The 22,808-nt window shown below is 31.9% G+C and overlaps 2 protein-coding genes across 6 annotated transcripts; one reads left to right on the top strand and one right to left on the bottom strand.

Moving 5' to 3' along the window:
• Nucleotides 1-2,649: 2,649 nt before the first annotated feature.
• LOC126918729 (rho guanine nucleotide exchange factor 18) lies at nucleotides 2,650-15,354 on the bottom strand. Of its 3 annotated transcripts, XM_050727022.1 has the most exons (17): nucleotides 15,194-15,354; nucleotides 14,787-14,878; nucleotides 12,314-12,649; nucleotides 11,814-12,190; nucleotides 11,507-11,656; nucleotides 11,236-11,429; nucleotides 10,295-10,432; nucleotides 9,376-9,451; nucleotides 9,189-9,301; nucleotides 7,991-8,062; nucleotides 5,876-5,929; nucleotides 5,237-5,789; nucleotides 4,918-5,147; nucleotides 4,289-4,833; nucleotides 3,997-4,202; nucleotides 3,571-3,750; nucleotides 2,650-3,510 (listed from the first exon to the last, which is right to left on the bottom strand). In XM_050727022.1, the coding sequence occupies exons 2-17, from the start codon at nucleotides 14,824-14,826 to the stop codon at nucleotides 2,794-2,796; spliced, it is 3,981 nt and encodes a 1,326-aa protein (XP_050582979.1). In that variant the 5' UTR covers nucleotides 14,827-14,878; nucleotides 15,194-15,354; the 3' UTR covers nucleotides 2,650-2,793. The 3 variants fall into 3 exon arrangements, with proteins under 3 accessions (XP_050582979.1, XP_050582982.1, XP_050582981.1); XM_050727025.1 differs by lacking the exon at nucleotides 10,295-10,432; XM_050727024.1 differs by lacking the exon at nucleotides 7,991-8,062.
• A 618-nt stretch (nucleotides 15,355-15,972) lies between these two features.
• On the top strand, nucleotides 15,973-22,722 carry LOC126918730 (RNA exonuclease 1 homolog). Of its 3 annotated transcripts, none has more exons than XM_050727027.1 (9): nucleotides 15,980-16,565; nucleotides 16,719-18,526; nucleotides 18,633-18,972; nucleotides 20,456-20,622; nucleotides 20,692-21,162; nucleotides 21,241-21,538; nucleotides 21,625-21,787; nucleotides 21,939-22,198; nucleotides 22,348-22,722. In XM_050727027.1, the coding sequence occupies exons 1-9, from the start codon at nucleotides 16,466-16,468 to the stop codon at nucleotides 22,431-22,433; spliced, it is 3,693 nt and encodes a 1,230-aa protein (XP_050582984.1). In that variant the 5' UTR covers nucleotides 15,980-16,465; the 3' UTR covers nucleotides 22,434-22,722. The 3 variants fall into 3 exon arrangements, with proteins under 3 accessions (XP_050582985.1, XP_050582984.1, XP_050582983.1); XM_050727026.1 differs by having other exon boundaries at nucleotides 15,981-16,565; nucleotides 16,716-18,526; XM_050727028.1 differs by lacking the exon at nucleotides 22,348-22,722 and having other exon boundaries at nucleotides 15,973-16,565; nucleotides 16,716-18,526; nucleotides 22,025-22,181.
• The last annotated feature ends 86 nt before the right edge of the window (nucleotides 22,723-22,808 follow it).

Here is a 22,808-nt window from a genome sequence, read left to right on the forward strand (position 1 = left end):
TAGTTTTAGAGTAAAATAGTAGGTACAGAGTAAACGTACAAAAATACTTCCCATGAGCGTCCGGGACGTAAAGATTCACTAAAACGTGGAAAACCGCGTTACTAATAATTCTTTATATCCTCTCTTAAACTTATGCTGTCCAGTGACCTCGAATATTTTAGATGCCACAAGACGCATGTAGGCCGCCACACTACTCCTTAGTTGTTATCCCAATTTGATTCTTCGCGTTACCCTGAAGATGGTGTGCGACTTCATTGTATAAGGATAATATTTAATAACAATAAACTTTAATAGCATGAAGTTACATTTGACATGGTGCAACGTTCTTAATGTATATAAAGAATACATTCTTTAATATATATTAAATTATATATATATATATATATATATTTACATATATAATTATATGCATATATATATATATATGTATACATGTATAGAATATATAATTCGTAATATCTATTTGGAATAATTTCGTGGAATTACATTCCAGTGTTAAAACTTACTTTTCGCATATGTTCTATGTTTTTTTCATAATGAGCATTATGATATTAAGAATATTTTAATTTGTGTTAAGTGTTTTTGAAATGAAGTCGTACACCCATCCATGAAGGCTACTAACAGGTTAATACAATATTATTTGCGAGCTAATATATACTCGGCATTGTTTTAATAATAGACTTGTAAGAATTCAATTATATTTTTTTCTCTCACGCTTTACATCTTATGGAAATACTTTTAAGAACTATTGTCATCACGATTGATTGAGACAAGTTGATAGCATTACTTATGTTTCTTCACGAAGATAAATTAATTAGTCACGTGTTTTATCATCGTGCCTCGACGACGCTGTCCTTTTATTCGATCATATTGCACGCTACAGCATCTTTTGAGGTAAATACGTGGAAAATTTAAACAAGACGTACGTATCAAAACAAACAATTTTTGACCTTATAACGACGAACTACATTATAGAGTCACATTTTCAAGATTACTTTTTATCTAACATCTTACAATTAGACGTGCAGTATGATCAATCTTTGTATAATACTTTCTCTGGAACATTTCCATCTTCACGAAATACTCAATAAGTCTTTTCATGAAAAAAGTCTCGTATAAAGTATAAATAAAATAGTTTAAACGATCAAGAATTATCACTGATCTTACATAATGCAATAAATATGTTATTTAAAAAAGGATAAAAGAAAAAACGATTACAGATTAATGATAATGGCAGTGAATAATCTCGAAGAAAAGTATCAAATATAAAATATTGCTTGAATTGCTTTCGATTCAATTAAATTAAAAACGATTTATACCCGTTACAGGAATGATGTAATGAAATTCAAATAATTAACGATTTCGATCTGTGGCTTGGCACACATAATAGCAATGCATTATTGTTAATAGTGGATCTTACCCGTCGTTTTAGCACGTATTAAAATACTTTTAAAGTTATGGTATAAGAATAGCTACCGCGCTCACACATTCATACACATACATGTACAAATACATATACACGTATACGTGCCGCAAAATGAAATTGTTACGTACGAACGTACATTCAATATTTCATTCATATGCACGATATACTTCCGCGAGTTTCATTCTCAACATACGTACACATGATGTCATACATATGTCATGAAAAAGTATATATATATACACATCCATGTATATATGTCTGTATATGCAACCCTAATATAATGTATTTTCTCTATTTTGCATTTGCAGTAAACTGCAACAGATTTGCTTAAAAGATTCGTCTAAAATCATGTTTCTAAAACTGTCAGTCGGCTTAATAACATAACGAGTAAGAATTTAACAAGATCGGCTGATCTATTTCACTAAGCCGGCCATTTTAACATATTTTTTTTCGCAAATATTTCTGAGCACTAATCATTATCTCTTTATTTCTTCACATATTTTATAGTTATTCTCCTTTTATGATAGGTTTTGCGAGAATTTGCATAAAAATGATATTATTGCCCTCAGTAGCAGTTGAAAAGTAACACTATCTTTTATCAATTCATTGAGAATAATATAATATATTCCTTTTTTTATTTGACAATCACACTGTTATTATGGACACCATAAATGCATCACTTATATACTATGTTGCATTTCAATGTACAACATTAATAAAATTGTTAAGAAAAGAGAAAAAGAAAGATACGGGCAAGTGAGAAGAAGAAGGAGCAAAGAAGAAGAAAAGAGGTGGTCGAGGAAGAGCTTATCATAAACACGATACGAACAAGGAAGAATTAAAGATAATAGTAATAATGAAGAGAACATTAAAAATAATGTAAATCTTACCGAGAAAATGTTGAAAGTCAAAATGACTTTACGCGACTTCTAGGTTGAGCATCTTTTGATTGGCTTCGAGAAGGAGTTAATGTAGAAGTCGGGGTAGCTTCGCCAGTTGCAGGACGAGAAGATCGAGAATGTTTCCGACCAAAACGAAAGAAACGTCAGAAAAAAATGACTTCTTCTTCCAATGGTTGCTGCTGTTCCGTTCTTTGATGCTGTTGCTGATGTGAATATTCCGGAGGAGATCGTGTAATTCTAAGTGAACGATTTGAGGAATGACTTTGACTTGTAGCGGCATGATTGTTTCCTAATTCTGGTGAAGAATACGTAGAGCCAGTTACGATTGCCGGGCTACTTCCCGTTCGTGAATGCCGATCTGGACTATTATTACTCGTACTTCCGCTTCTATATTTTTTATTAGATAAAAAATGTATATGCATGAAATATATTTTGTAATTTAAACACATAATTTCAGACTAATATTTATACTTGCCTACTATTATTGTTGCTTCCACTAGCAAGTTTTAGAGGCAATTGTTGCTTGACTGGAAGATTACTTTGCACTTTTTGTTGATTAGTAGCACTAATTAAATTTAATGGTATTCTTTTAGCATCCGGCTGTGCTTTCCGCGTCTGCACAGTGGTATCAGTTCCTTGCGTCAAATGGGATAAGTGAATAGTTGTAGAACTAGGTGCAGAACCTGTAACTACTGTCACTCCTTGCCGTTCTAATGCCTCGAGTCGTCGGTATAACTGATCTCGTTGTTGCGTAACATCTCTCTGTTCTGCTGCTAATTGTTCACGTTGTCTTACCAATTCGGCTCGTTCTTCTTCTAGCTGCTTTTGTTCTTGTTGTGATGCGGCGCGAAACGCTGCTTTCTCTCGACTTAACTTGTCTTGTAAATTACGTAATTCTTCTAATTGGCGATTTGGGTTAGGTCTATTATTTGATTTGCCCATACTACCCTCTTTACATGCTGCTAATTGAGCCTGTAGACTATCAATTGTTGTCATCTGATTACTAATTATACAGACCAACCTATAGACATGATGAGACAGACGAATCGCTGCCCACTGTTGATCTTTATTTATTTCTGTATCTTGATTTCCTTTTTCTTCTTGACCTTCTTTTATAAATTCACTAACCTTTGGAAGAGAAATTACAGAATGAATTGCAGACTCTCGTAACGGATACTTTTCCTAAAAAAAGAACATAATATTATATTGATTTTAACTGCTATGTATGTATTGTGTATTTACCTTGTTATGATCAAAACCCGCAAATGTCTCAGCTCTTCGAGGAACGCAAAGAGCAGATGGAACATAGGCCTCACTATGTCGCTCTCCCGCAGAACTCAAACTTCTCGAAAGAGTAGCGCCACCCGCAGTAAAAGATAATGAGCTAGCAAGTTTTGTTGCTTCTTGTACAGCAACAATCACCTACAAAAAGAGTTACTTTTTCCTTAATTTTCACTGTACTTATATGCACAGGATATTTAATTTAATTCTATACATATGATTAATTTATTCTATGCATCTGATTAAAAATGAAATAAAAATGTTATATAAGTTTGAATAATATAAGTTATAATATCTTACAAAGTATATACAGAAATCTGTGAATATCCTTTATAGTTATAATTTAATTTGAAAATATATAAAGTAGTATATATAAAACATAATAACCTCTTGTCGTAACTGTGTAGTATCTGTTCCTTCATTGTGAACTAATCTTGTATAATCTGCAATTTCTTTATCAGCTTTTTCTATTTTCTCATTATCACTACTTTCGTTCCCACTCCAAATATTAGCAGCATGTAAGAGTTGCATTTGTAAGCTGATTTTCTCTTCGAGTAATAACGCCTGTTCTGCATCCTTTTTTCGCAGTTCACCTAATTATAATAATATAAAATGATTTAATAACATATTCATGTTTTTATTAAAATATACATATTTAATAATGAAATATCGCACGTACCGACTATCTTAAGAACACGTGACTCTTTAGTTTTAACTAAACGTTGTCTTTCTTCAACAGAAAGTAACGATATAGAAGAGGAACGTGTATCTCTTAATTCATTATTATTATTATTTTCAGTTAATATATCAGTTTCATTTTCAGATTCTTGTGGACAGGCTTCAACTGCTGATCTAATTGCTTGTATCCATAATTGTTTATCTTTCGGTTTTTGAATTTTCAACTCGAACATCTCAGGTTCAGCTGGATTACTACTTATTAAATAAATTCCTCTAGACTCTTGACCCGCTTTTTCACGAACTAGTAATTTTTGAAGTGATACTATACCAGCCTTATTGTCAGGCACAAAAAATGCATACTTCTGATCTCTCTCAGCCAAGAAAAATAATATGTCAGAAAGAACAACCACTACAATGGCAGTCATTTTTCCACGACCTTGCATTAAATATGCAGTCCCTTCGAATTTTAAGACTCTATTAAATGCCATGATGTCTGATTTTTTGAACTTGGCACCACGATATGTCGCAAAAGATTTTGCATCAATCCTAAATGATAATAATAAGAGAAATGTTATTAATAAGTATGAAAGCATTAAAAATATAGTTTATAAAATATATAATTTTTTTTACTTGTTATAGATTTCTAATTTTCTATCTTCTCTTTCCTTGTCAGCAACACATGCATCTACATTTGCTAAGATTTCTTTAACAAGAACCAGGGCTTTGCGTAAATCTTCACCTTCTTCGTGTGCAATAACCGTTTTTATGAGTGGTTCAACGAGCAGTGGATACTTTGTTAAACGTTGAGTAACAAATAGAATGCACTCAGGAATTCCTTTCTTCTTCAGCAAAGGATGTGACTGTATAAACGTTAATTATATACATCTTCATGTTATTATATATATATATATGCAAATGGACAAAAGAATAAATGCTCTACTATAGTTACCTGACATTGGCGTACGAATCGTGCAAATCGAGGTTCATGACGCAAATAATACTTATAAGCTTCAACAGCATCTCTGTGACGGCTACAGAATTCTCCATAGGCACTCTTCATACGTTGCGCATTCTCTCCAGAGAATTGATCCACTAATATATCAGCAATTGTAGGAACAATAGAATTTGTGTTTTGTCTCTTACGTAACTTTTGCAGAAATCGTAAATGAATATCAATGAGATCGCGTAGTCTTGGGAACATGCGTTCCAAATCTGCTTGACTCAAACGAAAGTGACGTCGCAGACCTTCCGCAAAAATTCTTTCCATGGCGAGAAGTACCAAACAGTGATGTTTTTCCGTAAGTACAAATTCATAAATGTGTTCTTGTCTTTTCACTTTTCGTTCACAGTTATCAGCTAATCGTAATGCAACGTTATGTCCAATGGCAGCACTCCAAGAATCAGGTTCTTCTTTAGCTAGGCCTAATTCAGGATCCAAACCTTCCAAATCACCCACTGTGAATTGATAAGCATCATCTCCAAAGTCAAATCCTTCTAATCCACTGCAATATTATTTTAAACAAAAAGCTCTTATAAATTAGATATTTTAAGATAAAGAAAATTTAATAATACACAAGTTTCTACAAACCTAGATATATCACGATGTTGTCCATCTCCATCTTTCTCCTCATTTATTGTTTGACTGAAAGAAAAATATAAGTCTATATTTTCAAATACTGTTTCTATCATAAAGAAACAAATGTTGTGTTTGTTGTAGTATTCCATAATTAAAATTATATATTATATGACAATTTTATTTTAATGCTGATTTGAAAATTAAACACTAGTGCCACATTTATCAAAACTTGAAGTAATAAAGGGAATAGTGACACAAAATTATTAATGCAATTCTAATTAAACAAATCTATAAGGTCAATATGATGTCAGATATTTTGAATATGTTAAAATTCTTTGATAGTTTATTTATCAGTTAGGGACAGATGTTTGTATATTAATTGGTCAGTACTGCGGGTACCCGAAATTAAAGTATGATCTGGTAACGAGATGATATTCAAGACATAAATTTTCATATTCTCCAATATTTTCGGACTAATTTGGACCGATTCGTATCTTTAATTTTATGAATAACCGTGAGCTATTAACTTCGAAATTCAAAACCGATCATGTCGGACCAAGTCGGATGACTTCTTTCTTTTAATCGACTTAAATCGGCTTGAAAGTGACAGGCTATTCGTTCATTCGTATGTCTCGGATATTTGTCCGAGCCTGTTCGACTCTTTTGAATCCGTAATCTCAGGTATCTGCAAAACTCGGATAAATTATATATAAGGAATACTTCTTGAATAAGATCTATTGGGTTGGCAACTAAGTGATTGCGGATTTTGACATTAGGTGGTATTGACAAAATTCGCAATCACTTATTGGCCAATCCAATAAAAATAAAGTGGCAGGTCTCATACCCGTCCCATATGTCACTTATACCTACCGAAGGGTTTCTTTAATGCCATTCAAATGAATATAAAGAAGGGGGGTTGTGTCACATGATGTGTCTCAACATAAATGTAGTCTATATTCACTTTATTTTCTGTTTAGTTGCGCTGCTAAACATTGAATATTAAAGGAAAGATTTAATATGGAGTTAACATGGATGCATTCCATAGGAGTAGTACGAACAATCGACCATAATAGCGAAGCATACAGTCCGTTTACCTGAAATAAGGTGCACGTGTTGCACCGTCTTTAGAAGCTGAATCAATTAAACATTTTCAAAAACTTCATCGGGGAAAGGACTTATTCTTTAACTAAAATTTCGAGGAACATTTCATTACATCTTCTTAAATTTAAAAACACACGATTTTCGGACAAATTAAAAGAATAGGAATATTTTAAATAATATTTTCAACATTACAATACGTCAAGTTCTGCGAATAGTTTCCGAAATCAAATTTTTTAACTGTAACTCATTTTAATGAAAACAGGCAAAAATTCCAAATTTCGCAATATTTTTAAATAAATTAGAAATTAGCAAAATTATTACTTAAATCTCCCTTTCTCTGATTTTACGTGCACTACATCATATTTTATTTTGGAAAATACATATTACTAACATAAAGAAATAATTAATTTAATATGAAATCATAATCTGTGTATAAATATAGAAATATAGTGTATAATAATAGAATTTTCCCTAACTTGACACTTAAAATGTTTATTATTAATGTATTTCTACAAAAATTTTATGAGTGAACAATGCTGAATGTAGATTCTGAGATACATCTAGTAGCACGGGACAGATTGTAAATAAAGCTACAAATTCATACTATGAAGGGAAAGTCAAAGTGCAGGGTAATAAAGAAATTTATATCAATTGGAAGCACGAGAGTACTAGATGTTCATTCTTGATGATGCTTGATAAAGAAATTACTTAGTTATTTAATAATTGTATGTTTATATTATAATGATTGGATGAAGTTACAAAGAGATGTATACACAAAATATATCATTGAATAATCAGAAATGATAGAAGCAAGCATATCAGAAGCATAGGCAGGGGCAAGGTGATGTCTCTGTCAATACAACACAAAGAGGCAATTCAATTGCCTTTTGAACAATGTGTGCAAGAAAAGAATCGAGAAACGATAGACGCGGGTCATCCTACTACTGTGTAGGATTTAATATACGAACAGAAACGTACGAACGCTTCGACAGAATAGGAGGAACACATCAGACTTCTGAGACTTACTTGACTCCGAGCTTAGTAGCAACTCGCCGCCAAGGACTGTAGCTTGTCACGGCTTTCTTGCTGTTAATTTCCCTTTAATCGTCGAACAATCGATCGGTTTGTCGTTGCACGAGAGGGAATGCACGGGGGAAGGAAAAAGCACACACTGCATTAGGGCAACCCTATTTTGCCTTTTGTTTCCCTTCCTTCTTCAGTTTTCTTACTCTATTACGTTTCTCAGTTTTTATATATCACTTGATAATACACGCTCTTTTATAGGTAAACATTACCTTTTCGAAAGCATACTTTAGTGCAATATAGAACACATTAGAGCAACATAGATATGCATTTTTAAAAAGATTGTGTATACCCTTTTCGAATTGTAAAAACTACCATTTTTCGTTAATATCGTATCTATAATTTATGTTGAACTTGTAAAATCAATATCCGAAGAAGTTTGGGTATAGAAATTTGTATGTTAATTAACATGTATATGCAAATGTTTTTATCAATTAATGTTAGAGACGCGAGGATAAACACGCTAAAGCTTGCCATACTATTTGGTTAAATTGCAAAATTAATTAGAAATAATAAGCTTTTGAGCCAGCCAAAGCTTCTGAATAATAAGCAGATACAATACTTTCTCTAGCATTTATCCTATTCTATTTGTTTTTCATCCAAAATGTAGAAATTCAGTAAGAGAGACTTCTCAGAGTAAAATGTGAAATATAATAGATTAACAGAAGTTTTAAATATATATAAATATTGACATATCGAAGTTTTTTTGGCAATTAACTATATTAAATTATCAATTGATAAGTGGCAATTAACGAAGTTTAATTACTTCTCTCGGATGATACATTTTTATAAAAATCTAATGAGCAAAGAAAAGTAAAAAAAGTTGCAATATTTTTGCTGAGCGCAAATATGCGTATGTATTCTTTAAGTTATACAGTACAGTAGAATCTCTAATATCCGAAGATCTATTCGTTATTAGAAATTTGATTCTCCGATATTCGAAAATTTTCTCATCTAAACAATCATGCCTCCTTAATAATTCGGATGCTGGAAGTTCTCCTGTACTTCTGTTGAAAATAAGAAGAGTTTATAATAAACTCCGAGTTTAGGCCTAGTCATGCCAATTGCGTGCGAATCTTGAACCACAGATACGCAGATCCAATGCAAAAAATCTATAATTCTAATAATAAAAGTTATTTACCTTCCACTTCCAGAGGATGCTGGTAGGGGTAACGATGCGGTAGATCCTCTCTTAACATTATAGCTATTCGAAGTTGTGGATATGCTTGATGTAGATTTGATGGAACTCTTATCCTGCAATTTCATTGTAATTTTTAAAATTATATTTTATTTATATACTTGAATCTCCTATATCGTAATTTTAATACCTTTTTTTTACGAAAAAAGATAGAACCTCGTTTTCTTCTAGTTTTTTCTGATTGATGATCGTCATATACAACTCCACTAAAAATAAATGTACATATATTTATTTATTATATCTACATATTATAATATATAATATAATATATGTATAAGTGTAATTAATTGAAATAATTTACAATATAAAACAATATAGTATGAAAATGATTAGCAGTAAATATTTACAAGCAGTACTATGGTGTATTTACACTAGTGATTACGATAAAAATAAATTATAAGTTATGACTAAATGCGTACATTACTGAGCATTTCAATAAAAGAGTAAGATACACATAGAAAAATCTAAATAGTATTATAATCTGATTATCATGTATATACGATATAAGAAAAAAATAATTAATAATAAAGCTGATACAAACCAGTTATTTGTTTCCTTGTGCCTTGTTAGCAGAATACACTATATAAAGTGTTTGGTACCAAATGATAAATAATTGCTTAGACAAACTAAAATAAGACGAAAATGCAGAATAAAAAAGTCGTGTACATAATGTATCTCTTTTGTAATCATACGGACAAATTCGTGAATTAGAGGAGATGATAGTCCTTTCTACTTGGAAATTCCATAGGGTAGATTGATATTCTCTTATGGATTTTTGTGAGTAGGCAAGTTCTATGTTCAATCTATGATCTTTCTTAAAAAAATGCATTATTTATGGCAGTAAATGTTATAGTCTTCTCTTAATATTCTATATTATAGGGATATTGAAATTGACTTTTAAATGTCAATAACTAATAAAAAGGAGTTCAAATGTAATTTTCTTATTCTTCTCTTTTGTCTTGTATAATAGAAACACCCCTTAAATTGTTTTTTATCTGTTACCACACACTTTATATATATGTGAAAAACTGAAAATGTATAATACTCACTCCGTCAGTAACTCATCAAAGGATATCTGAGCATTTGGAGTGCCTTCTCTGTCTTCATGGAATTCATGGCTGTTTGGAGTGTGAAGATCCTCAGTTTCAGTTTCACTTCCACTACCCTTTTCGTTTCTTTCACGTCGGCTGTACCATGCAGGATGGTAGGAAATTATCAAGTACAAACACAAAGTATGCGACTATTGTGTAAAAGATGCAAATCAGATATTCTCGCGTGGTTTTCCACCAAGATAATAGTGCCACAAAGACGTAAAGTTAAACAGAGTATACAGAATATCATTTAAATGATTATTTAATGATTACTGAGATTATTCAACGTGAGATAAAAATTTTTGAAATAATTTTAGGAATCAAATATTATGAGGATGAAGTAATATTTTGACTTTAATATAGGTGCAATGTAGTCTTAAAAAATTGAAAATTGCTTAAGTATAGCAATAAATGGTGCAACCATGCTAAAATACTTTCATCTACAAGATGCAAGCATTCTTAAATGTAGGCAAATTTTGAAATCTTTTATAAACGTATTAATAACCATGCAATTTGTTTTTACTATTAATTTAAAAATTATTCAAGTTAAAAGAAATATATGTATACACATATTTTATACTTCATATATACATAAAATATGTGTTACTTTATATGCTACTTGTATATGATATCTTAAAAAGATTGCAAGCTAGATCATAAAACATGAAGTATTTATAAGCAGTTGTTAAAAATTAATGAAATTAATACAAAACTGAAAATAAAATCAAAATATTATTAATATACTTCAATGACATTTCAAAATATAAAACTTACATTAATAATTTTATTATAAAAAATATTATTGTTATTTCTTAAATTAAAAGACAATACAATAGTTTACAAATTTGCATCAGTACTGATCTAGCTGTACAATCTAAAAATATTTTTATTTAGCTTACGCTGTAAGTGACGGTGTTGTTCTAGTTACAGTTTCTGCCAAGTGAGCATTAACTTGAGGTGTAACAATTGAAGGCGTTGAAATAGATTTCTGAAGAGGTAAACGAGAACCTGTAAGACCAGGCATTAAACCACTGCTGTCTGCTAATCTTTGACTACCTTTGAATCGTTTTGTAACTATCTTCTGATATTCGCTCTGTTAAAGAAAAATTTGCAATGTATTTCATTACAAATTGAACATATAAGAAACTTCTCAATACGAGCATCCATTACCTGTACAAGATCAGCTTCATTAAGAGAATGAGTACTTGCTTGCGACCTGCATGCTCGACTAGCAACTCCTACAGGTCTGGTACAAGATTTTCCATGTAATTCTATTTCCATTTCACTGTCTAAACTGCTTAAACTAATACTGCGTTGTCGCTGCAATTGTAACGGTTATACAATGAATATGATAATGGAAAGAATAGTCAAAAGCTTTAACAAAACATATTAAAAAAAGCAATGAAGCTATTAAACTCATGCCACAAGTGTACAATGAATAATGTATTTCTTTAAAAATGTATCAGAAAATATTAACCATGTTCTGTGCTTGTAGATGATTTTGCCCAGAATATCTGCGACGTCCACATCGAGTGTCTTCCAAGTCAGTCCAGCTGCGTCTTCTGTCTATACCTTGTGCATTCTGTGAACGAGGACCTACTGATGGAAAATGTGTGGGAGAGCTGTTGGTGGAACAGTTAGCAAGGAGATCAGGATCAGATCCTGTATCATTATTGCTTGAGCGTGGTGCAATTTCAGGCGAAATGAAAGGACATAGGGAAGGACATGATGAAGTTAATCGTTGAGGTACATCGTTGTGGGATGTGCGGTGATTATATCCCCAGTTGCTCAGCGTCAGATCTCTCATACGCTGAATACAATCATGGATTTCATGCAGATGCTGCAAATTGTCCTCTGCAAGGAGGTGAACGAATTGTTAGCCACAAAAGCACATAAAATTTTATAATGTCAAGTGATACTGAGATCAACGAAATGTAATGCATGGAGTTACATAAATCAAAAATCAAAAATATTTACCTAAAACTGGGTAGTTTTTAGCAAGACCAGGTGAATGAGGTGTGACACTAATAATTGGCACCAATGGATTAGTCTGAGCTTGACTATTAGTGCCAAGTGTAAGCAGTGAGTGCTGCTGTTGCTGTTCATCTCTTTCAGTCCCTTCAGACATTGTAATAGCCGTTTTCTCTGTATTGTCTTTGGTGTAGCCGGTCTCAGTAATTATATTTCCATGTAAATTTAAATTGCCAAGATCTCCATTAATAATAGGTATACGATCGCAATCAGAATGCGATGATCCCAAATAATCAGTTATTACATCTTCTTCACTATCCTCCCCACTATTTGGACATTCATCTATAAGCATATTAAAAACAAATCTTTTTTTATCATTTATGGCTATATAATACAGAGATGAAATATAACAAAATAATTATTATTTAAACACATTCAGTGATCAGTTTAAGTAATAACAATATGTTATTGTATGGCACAATATAAATTACTCAAAAATTAGATTGTAAGATAATACTCTTTCACGAAAAAGACGGTACTGCAACAAGGAATATCGCACTTCATGAACTGCATCGAGATATGAGAAAACCGATATCCAAATGTCCTCGCGTCTATTGACTGCGAAGAGAACAAATAGGGGACCCGCTCGTGACAATTGCAGCAGCCTCCCGCTCTCATGTCAGTAATGTATAAAGATATATTCAATGAAAACCAGGTCAAATTGTTGTATGGTATATATTTGTATTTTTAATTTTATGAACGTGTGAATATCAATACGAATAATTTGTTCAGTTCTTTTATCGAAACGAACTTAATTGAAAATAGTAGTTATATTTTATTACATTAATATCGATCACAGATAATCCAAGGTCGTCTGTCAAATGTCACAATTCGGAAACAAGTATGTCTTATTACATCGATTTAACGTTAATTGGTAATAAATAAATGTAAGACTATTATCTTGATCTTATCACTTCTACTGATAAAACCAGTTTTCTTATTATATTTGATCTAACAGTTACATGTTCAATTTTATCAAAACAGAGAATCTAATATAGATGTTGATCACATGAATCACCCGGATAACGACACTCCTGATGAAAATATTCAATCAATTAACATATTCTATTGTACCTACATATTGATTTGATGAAATGTTTATTGTCATCCTAGTATCACGAATAAATAAAAGAGATTAAATCGTATCAAGTACTTTTCCGGGAAGCAAGGGGTAGACACACTGTTGCTTTTCCCCGTAGCTCCCAAGCGCGAATTGATCCGTTGGTCCGCGCGTGCCACCCCACCTCCATGCACCCCCGATCCTTAACCGACCTCCAACCTTCAACCTAATACTTTTATTACCACCCTTTTCAATAATTTTATTTTTTGTTTCCGTATTCATAATTTATATCTCGCGATTAAATATCGTTTACAAGAGCTATTAGGCTTTAATCAAAATATTTTTAGATCTAAATTGTATCTGTTTGGAGTCTCATCTTAAACTAACTAAATTATTATTTAATCTGAATAATGACGAATTTATTATTTGACCATATTTTAAAATTTTTTACATGTTTAATATTTTTTTAACGCTAAATAATTTTAATATAAAAATTATCATTTAAATTTGTTCTAATTTTTATATTTTTATTAGTAAAAATATTATACATAAATTTGAAATACTTTGATTATGATTTAGCTATGCTTAACTATTACTTATTTTAAGTATTTTCTATTACACTACTATATTTTGAAGTATTGATAAAATGTATAATTTTAGAATACCAGTATTGTATCAATTTTATACTCATGGAAGCATTGAATCCAATCATGTGAAAATTAAATATACATATATTCTCATCCTATAAATATAACAAATGACAAGTTTCTGTAGAAAATCGTTATTTTAGAAAATTTATTACAACTAAAATATTAATTTAAACAAAAAGTTATAGTTGTTACAATAGAAATTCGTTTTTAATTATTAAATAAAACCATAATAATAACAGATTAATAAACAAAATTGCATGTGTATAATATAATATTTATTCAATTTAAAGTCACAAATGGAGACTAAAGAGAATTAATAGCATTTTAATAAAAACAGCGAATTTTAAAAAGTTATGAAAACAAGACACACATCTATACTACAACGTTAATTCTACTTTGAATTAATATACATAACTGTATTTGTATATTAAGTCAATAACATTGAAACAATATTGGAATATATATTCTATAACAAATATATAAAAAGTTATACATATAATATTTGTATGAAATATTAACAATAAACATTTATACATTTTACAGAAGAAAGAAAGGCTTTAGTAAATAAAATATAGACAGGATATCAACTCTCTAAGAAATATTATGTTCCTTCTTTCAATATTTTATTGCATACAATGATGGTATCAATAAATGTATATAATATAGACAGAGAGAAATTACTCATGTCTTTGTGTCAGTAGCAACTTACCAGAAGAAAACGGAGCCAATATTTCCTGTCGTTTTTCCATCTCTTTTATTTCTGACGATTAGATGATTATTTAATTTTTCCAAAAGCGGACACTGAAACATTTGTAAATATTATAAATAGCGTTACATTAAGTTTATCGTTTCGAAAACATTTCATAAAAGAATATAAATTCGAGAATCTTTATACAGTTAATGGAAAAATTCGCAAATAACAAGTACAACACAATTACGATATATTTTAGACTTATTATGAGTTGGGAAACATTAGTTATATATGCAGTCTTTCACACTCTGATAAGGGCGACGTACACACTTTGCTGCCAAAAGAAGCCGTATTGACAGGTGAACGCTCGACTTAATTACTTTGCTTATTGAAAGATATCACTTAACATTAAAAATAATACACACCTGAAATGCAATAACCTTTATAAATCCATTAATATTACACGTAGTGTATTGTATCTAATTCCTTCATGAGGAAACAAAATGTTGTATCTACCAATCTGTATCATACACTCAAGGCACGTCGACCATTTTGTACTAGCTGAACTATAGGTAGTAAGAAATCGTAGAGATGTGGTAACGCATGAATCGTTTAGTGAAAATAACAATATAGTATTAGGCGCGTACTTAAAATTTATGCGATGCAAATCTATTTATCGGAAGATGAAAATTATTTAAAGAACACAAGGGATACTGACAAATTAAAGCGAAAACCTTATTTTTCAAAATATATTGCATTTTATTTTTACGTTAATATTCTCAAATATTTAACCAAAATATTCATTAATACTGAATTTTCGAAATATAAAACTTTCGAAATATATTTCGAATTAATACACATATTAGGTTCAATTATTAATAAATTCCGGATTCATTTTTTATTAGATTTAAAATATATTATATTTATATATAAGTTCCTAATTATAAATTTAATGCCATATTTTTATTAATCTGAATCAAGTATTTATTTAGAATATAGTATTGTTTTGTACAATTAAATTAGAAAAACAATTACAATATACGACCGCACTTGTTATATATTTACACCCATTGTTATAATAATAGAATTGTTTTATCGTCATTATAGTGAATATAATATACATACTTATGTGTACATATAAAAAATATGTGAAATTAAGATTGACTTTAAATTCTACAATAATATCAAAATAAATTAAAAATTTTCACATTTAACATCTTTTTATAAGTGGTATTATATACAATTCTTTATAAATTATATATATGAAATATTTTCAAAATTTCTGCAAATATTAGATTGCAGATTTGAAAAAAAGTACGAAATTGAGGAAGAGCAGATGGAGGAAACAGTAAGATGTCGTTAGGGTGGTTGGTTCAGGTGGGGAAGGAAGTGATTGAATACTCTCAAACAAATTGCAAATAGGGAAATGTACTACTCAATTGTACATAACCTCTGTTTTCGGGATTCGCTTCGTTTTGAGTTTTGTGTTTTCGATGTGTCTAATAAAAATTCATAAATCTCTTGATTTATAATAATCACACATGTCCATTAATTAAATATAAAGAAGAATAATATTTGATATATAAAGCAAGTTTACAAAGGTTGGTTTTGTTTAAAAGCCAATGTTCTAATATGACTTTATACGATACCATGTCAAAGAATGAACGATCGAAAGTATAAAGTACAATGAAATAGTTATGTTGCCTTCGACTGGTTACTTTAAAGCTATAAACTGTCCATTTTATGAAAATGGAGCGTGCGATAGACCTTACTGTCATTTCAAGCATTCGAAACGAGGTAAGTTCCTTTATTGTTCAGCTTTTCCTTTATCATAAATATATTACGCGTGATATTTTATATTGCTCCAGAAGATTATTTCGGTTTTATCGCAGAGTTTTCTAGCATAAACAATTTATCTAAAAAATGTGAATTTATATATTGTTTTAGAAGATGTTGGAGTTACCACAGAGGCTACAGAGACAGTGGAAAACCATTCTGCGGGGCAGGCTGAAGATTCTAAAGCTGCTACAATGGTAACATCTGATTCAGGCGTTTTACAACAATTAGTAACAGAAGCTGTCAAAAAAGTTCTAGCTAATCGAAGTGTCACAGATGTAGATAATAAATTGTCTTGTCAGAATGTTGTTTCTCAGGTAGTTGAAGAATTAAAACCAACATTAACCACTGGATCATCTGGTACAGTAAACAATGTTAAGGCCACTGTGGTAGAAGAAAGAACAAATACACCAGCACCAGTTAATATGCAACCATGCGTTTATAATCCAACACCAATTGCAGAACTAAAGAAACGTCACATACCGATAGTATCCTATATGCCAACTAGGAAAAATACAGTAGCTGTGAAACGTAAATCTTCTCCAGATGAAACTAAACCTTGGTTAAATATGGACAATGAATCTGCAGAACCTCAAAGTGTTGAAATTAAATACAAACCTACTGTGATAATCACACCTGAAGCTCGGGATACTATGCAGAGTTATATACCTACATGCAAATCGGACTCAGCTTCACTAAATTCATGTAAGGATGGTAGTCCAAATGAATATTTACTTAAACTCAGGGAGACCTATTATCCAAAGAGTAAAAAGAAAAGGGAAGAATATGTTCCAAAAAAAGTGAAAACTCGACTAAAAACAGGTGACGAATTAAATGAATCTGCATTAGATCATATTGAAACAGATCTCAATATGATGGATGAAGTACTCACATGCTCTAAATCAACTTCTGATGTACAGTCTAGTAAAATATCTCCAGATACTTCTATAGATATCGAACCAAAATTTTCTGATGATGAAGAAGAGAATAGTAATGATTGCGATAATACTGACGATCATGATGACACAAATAAAAATAATACTTCACACATTGATTTTAAGACTTTAGAACAAAATGAATCTTATCCTGATATAAAAAAATCTGACTATGTGAACAATTTACAGGATACGTATTTTCCAAAGATAATAGATAGCACTGATAGAACTATTAACAAAGAAAATCATAATGAAAAAATATTGACATGTAGCAATACTGTGAAACAAGAAACGCTGCCTAGTGATGAGAGTTCTAAATCCTCACAATGTGAAAAAGGAAATGTATCAGAGGTAGATTCGAATAAAAGTACGGTTAAAAATGTAAAGGAATATAAAAGCAAGGATAAGGATAAAGGTAATAATCAAAGAGATCACAGTACCTCTCATAAAAGGTATAAAGAGAAGCATGAGTCAAGTAAAAGGTCGCATTCCAGTTCGCATAATAAAAGTAAAAATAAAAATCATTTAAGTCACAAGAGCAAGGAATCAAAAGATAAGAATCGTGATAAGGATAGGAGTAAATACAAACATCAGGAAAAGGACAAGGCCCAAGATAAAGATGAGAGTAAACACAAATCTAAGAGCGATAGAAAGGATAATCATAGATCTGGGAAACGTCATGGGCATTCCAAGAGTTCTTCAAAAGAGCACACTAAGAATAAAAGTGATAGAAGTAGCAAACATTTGAAAATGCATCGTAGTTTGGATGATACAATAAACGAAAAATATGTGAAGAGTAAGGAAAAAAGAAATTTAACCGAGAGATTCAGAAATTCTTTAGAAAGCATTCGTCTGAATTCCATGAATGACAATGATGAAGAGAATGATGATCATCATAGTAGTATCATCGGTAATGATATTGATGTAACTTTCAGCATGTCTGATTCAGACCATGATGTACAAGAAGAGTGTTTAAAGATATTTCAGGTATGTGTAATAAATTAATCTTGTTAAAATTCTGAGGACTTAAAAATTGCAATACAGAATATATTAATTTGCATATACTTATTTTTATTGGAAATGTTATTACAAGGAATACCAAGTACCAGAACAATCAAGGGTAGCAGAACCATTGAAAGTCAGATCATCTGCATTGGACGAAAAAGAAAAGGAACAGGTAGAAGAGATTGGCAAGAAAAGAGTAGCACATCCTTCAGCAGCTGCATGTGTTATCAGGCAAATTGGAGTTAATCAACAGGCGAGAAAATTTGTAAATCCACAACAGAAAATGTACGAAAGGTGGCGTCTGATGCGCGATGCTGTAGCAGAAAAAACAATTTCTGCAAGTAGTAGTGCCCCCAAGGATGTACGTCGTAATTGTACCGAAGCAATAGGTACAGCGAGTAACAGCGAATTGAAGTTAACTGGGAATGGTACGTAACTATTTTTTTAAGAAAGTATTATAAATAGAAACTTAAGGTGATGTGCGTGATAGGTGTAGAAGAATCACTCGATATTGTTCAACAATAATTATTTATTTGTTTGTGTTCGTGGTACACAGTCGTGCGCCGAAAGCGCGGTACAATTATCGGTTCGCAATTACAAGTTCAAGCTCGGCGCAATACTTTTCGCGGTGCGATTCAAGTCGAGACGATTGCACCAGATGTCGAGAAATTCGGGTTCGCTATTACGGACAACTGCCGACGATCAATTCAGGTGGACATCTTCCAACTCGTCTCGCGGCTCACGACAGAATGAATCTTTGTCGCGATGATGCTCCTTAGGAAAACTGTGATTGGATATGTCTAAGGATGCGGAATCATCGGATTCGTTAAGGAAAGTGTTAGTTCAGAAAGTGAGGAAATGGACGTCGCTGTTAATTGGCTAAATTTTGAATTGGTGGTTGAAAAGGGATGTTAACCGCCCTTGAGAGAAAGTTGCTAGCGAGGAGCGTCTTACGTGAGGAAAAGCAAATTTCCTGTGTTTTCCCGTAATGGGTGGTATGTGTAGGGACTGTTGAGACAAAGACTAGAGAACCCTTTAGAGAACCTTAGCTACATGAATCTTAACCCTTAGAGTGCTATGGGCGCATATAAGCATCTGGCGAAAGCTATCGGTGTGGACTAAGGACATATATATGCGTTTTCTATAAGTGCCTGGCATGGACTAAGGACGCATGTATGCGTTTTTCAATTCACCTACGCAGAAGTAATACTGTTACGTTTGTGTGAGATAAATATAAATGCATTCCTTAGTAACGGCAGTAAACAAATGCCAATAATGCCTCGTTATAACAGTTGTCTACCTGTTTCGCGGACAGTCGCATCTAATTATTAAGAAGAAAATGTGTTGTTTGTGTGAAAAATAAGAGAATGCAGAAAATGCGATGTCGGATTATGTATCGATAATTGTTTTGAAATTCTGCACACACAACTGAATTATTAACTTGTGTTATATTTACTAAATTTAGTTTTCTAGTTTATTGTTTTTTAGTTTATTACCCAAATTCTAGTTAATTATAAATTTCAATGTTTATAATAAATAATTAATACTAAAAAATAACGCTCTTAAATCGTTTAATCTCGCACGAAAGAATTACTATAACTTATTACGATTTGCGCTTTGAATAGTCAATTAATAGAGTTCAGTCTAACGAAAAAGTATTCCACCCACAGCGATCGTCAGCGCTAGCTGCGCGCCGTACGTACGGACTGCATAGACCGCGAGTATTCAGCACTCTAAGGGCTAAGATTTATAGCGGGTCCTTAGGCTAGCTGAAAATATTCAGTGAAAATATATCGACATCTGGCAATCATCTTATTCGAAGGGTAGAGTCTTTGTGTAGCGGCCGCGGGACAGAAAGTTTGCTGTCAAGTACCGCTACGAACTGTTAATAATTAATTATATATTCGACAGGTCGTGTCAGGATTGCACATGTACCGTATGCTAAATCCTTAGCACTAGAAAAAAGAAAGGTAACAGAAAATGTAGGAAAGTCAGTGGAGCCGAAAGCCGCAGATAATTATAAAACAGCTGCACAAACGGCGAAGAGTGGTGTACGCATAGCTCATGTTCCACAAATGGTCTATATTCCTTGTTTTTTAATTAATTATAAGTGTACAGAGCTGTATAATGTCTTGGTTGTGTTTCAGGTTCCTCAGTTAATTCGTCCTGAACCATTACAAGTAACCACGCAGAAATTTCCTTTAAACGTTCGTCAGTATTATGTGAATATGATGCAAGACGTATGTGTATTAATTTATACAAGTGCCGAGGACGCAGCACAACGTGCGATTAAAGAAGAATATGCTTGTCACGAAAGATGCAAAGCACTAGCCGTTTACAAAAGTTCCTGCATGCTTGCTACGCATAGATTGAGAAAAGAAGCTGATCAAAATTCATCTGTGGATAATAATGCAATAGTAATTCCAGGTAGTAGTACAGTTTCTCATGAAACAGTGCTGGCTGGGAAAACTAAAGGTTCGTGGAGTGTTCTTAAAACAAAAAGATCCGTTACGCAATTTAAAGGGGCAGCTTTATATGGTATGCTAAAAAAATGGATAATGACGGAGCAACAACTTCAAAGTAACGGGTTTCCTCGTCCATATCCAGATGGTCAGAAGGTAAAACGAGTGAAAAAAGCTTTTCAGAAATATAGTAAAATATTCGTGAAAATATCGCTCAATTCCTTTCAATTGCAGGGTCGTGCCAAAGTCTATGTAACTAACACACGAAATCAAAGTGTTCTGTCAAAAGTGCCTAACGAAAGAATATGTAGTCGATGTGGTCAAACCTATATGATTGATAAACGAGGATTTGCTTTGCGATCACAGAACTGTATATATCATTGGGGCAGAAAGTTCACAATCAGAGGTGAAAGCAAATATAGTTGCTGTCAACAATATGGTTCTGCAACTGGTTGTTGTGACGCGAAGACGCACGTTTGGGATTATACAGATTACGAAAACCTTCGTGGTTACGTGAGAACTTTACCGAAAGGTAATTTGTAAATGTTTATTTATCTCTATTTCCAACTCTAGTTTATATGTGTTCTATTATTTGTCTTCATTGTTATTATTATTAAGATACGCCGGTAGAGGAACAAGGAGTATATGCACTCGATTGTGAAATGTGTTATACTACTCAAGGATTGGAACTAACCAGGATAACAGTTATTGATGATGATTGTAGTGTAGTATATGAGACGTTAGTGAATCCCCAAAATCCTATAGTCGATTATAATACGAGGTAAAAAATATTAAAATATTTCTTCTTTCATCTTTTCCTGTTCCTTTCTCTTTTTTCTTTAAAAAAAAGGTAATGCGTAAAATAAAAAGAAAAGTAATTTTTCATACAATGTTTATAAATAATCAAATCAATATTAAAATCGCGTATACAGGTTTTCTGGGATTACAGAAGAAAATATGAAAGACGTGACAACAACGTTATTAGATGTCCAAGCAACATTGTTAACAATGTTTTCAGATAAAACTATATTAGTGGGTCATAGTTTAGAAAGCGATTTCAAAGCTTTAAGGCTTTTGCACGATACTGTCGTTGATACAAGCGTGATGTTTCCACACAAAAATGGCTATCCACAAAAGAGAGCATTGAAGAATCTTTGTTCCGAATATTTAAGAAAGATCATTCAAAATGACGGTTAGTTTAGAATCATTTACTTTTTTGTTTTTTTTCATTCGCGGTATAGTTCAATAACGATATTTTATTTCGCGATTTCTTTGCACATTAAGGTTTGTGATGAAGTAAAAATAATTCTTCTATAACTAATTTTTTGTTTCATATTACAGTTGGTGGACACGACAGCAAAGAGGATGCTGTCGCTTGTATGGAGTTAATTCTTTGGAAAGCAAAGGAAGAAGCAAAATTACAATAAGCGAACCTACAAGCACTTTGTCAGACTGAATCGTGTACAGCTTATGGTTTTATGGTATATGAAGCGATGATAACTTTTTTTAAAATTATCGTATGCGTTGTATTATAGTTTTTAATGTATAAATATGTGATATACATGTGCCCGGTTAATTCTAGAATCGATTATTATATAATCACCGCTCATCTTCGAATTTCATTCATTATTCTAATTGTGGAAGATACACGTTTGTTCTTTTGATTATGCGCAATTCATACTTTATAAAATTCTACAATAAATATTTACAAAGCAATTGACCGCTACCGATTTCAATGGCCTTGAGATATGTTACCAAGCCAACGCGGTTGAGTAGTTTTCCTCTATCCACGTATAACGTGT

This window comes from Bombus affinis, chromosome 7 (assembly GCF_024516045.1).
Source record: "Bombus affinis isolate iyBomAffi1 chromosome 7, iyBomAffi1.2, whole genome shotgun sequence".
Classification (NCBI taxonomy): Eukaryota; Metazoa; Arthropoda; class Insecta; order Hymenoptera; family Apidae; genus Bombus; species Bombus affinis.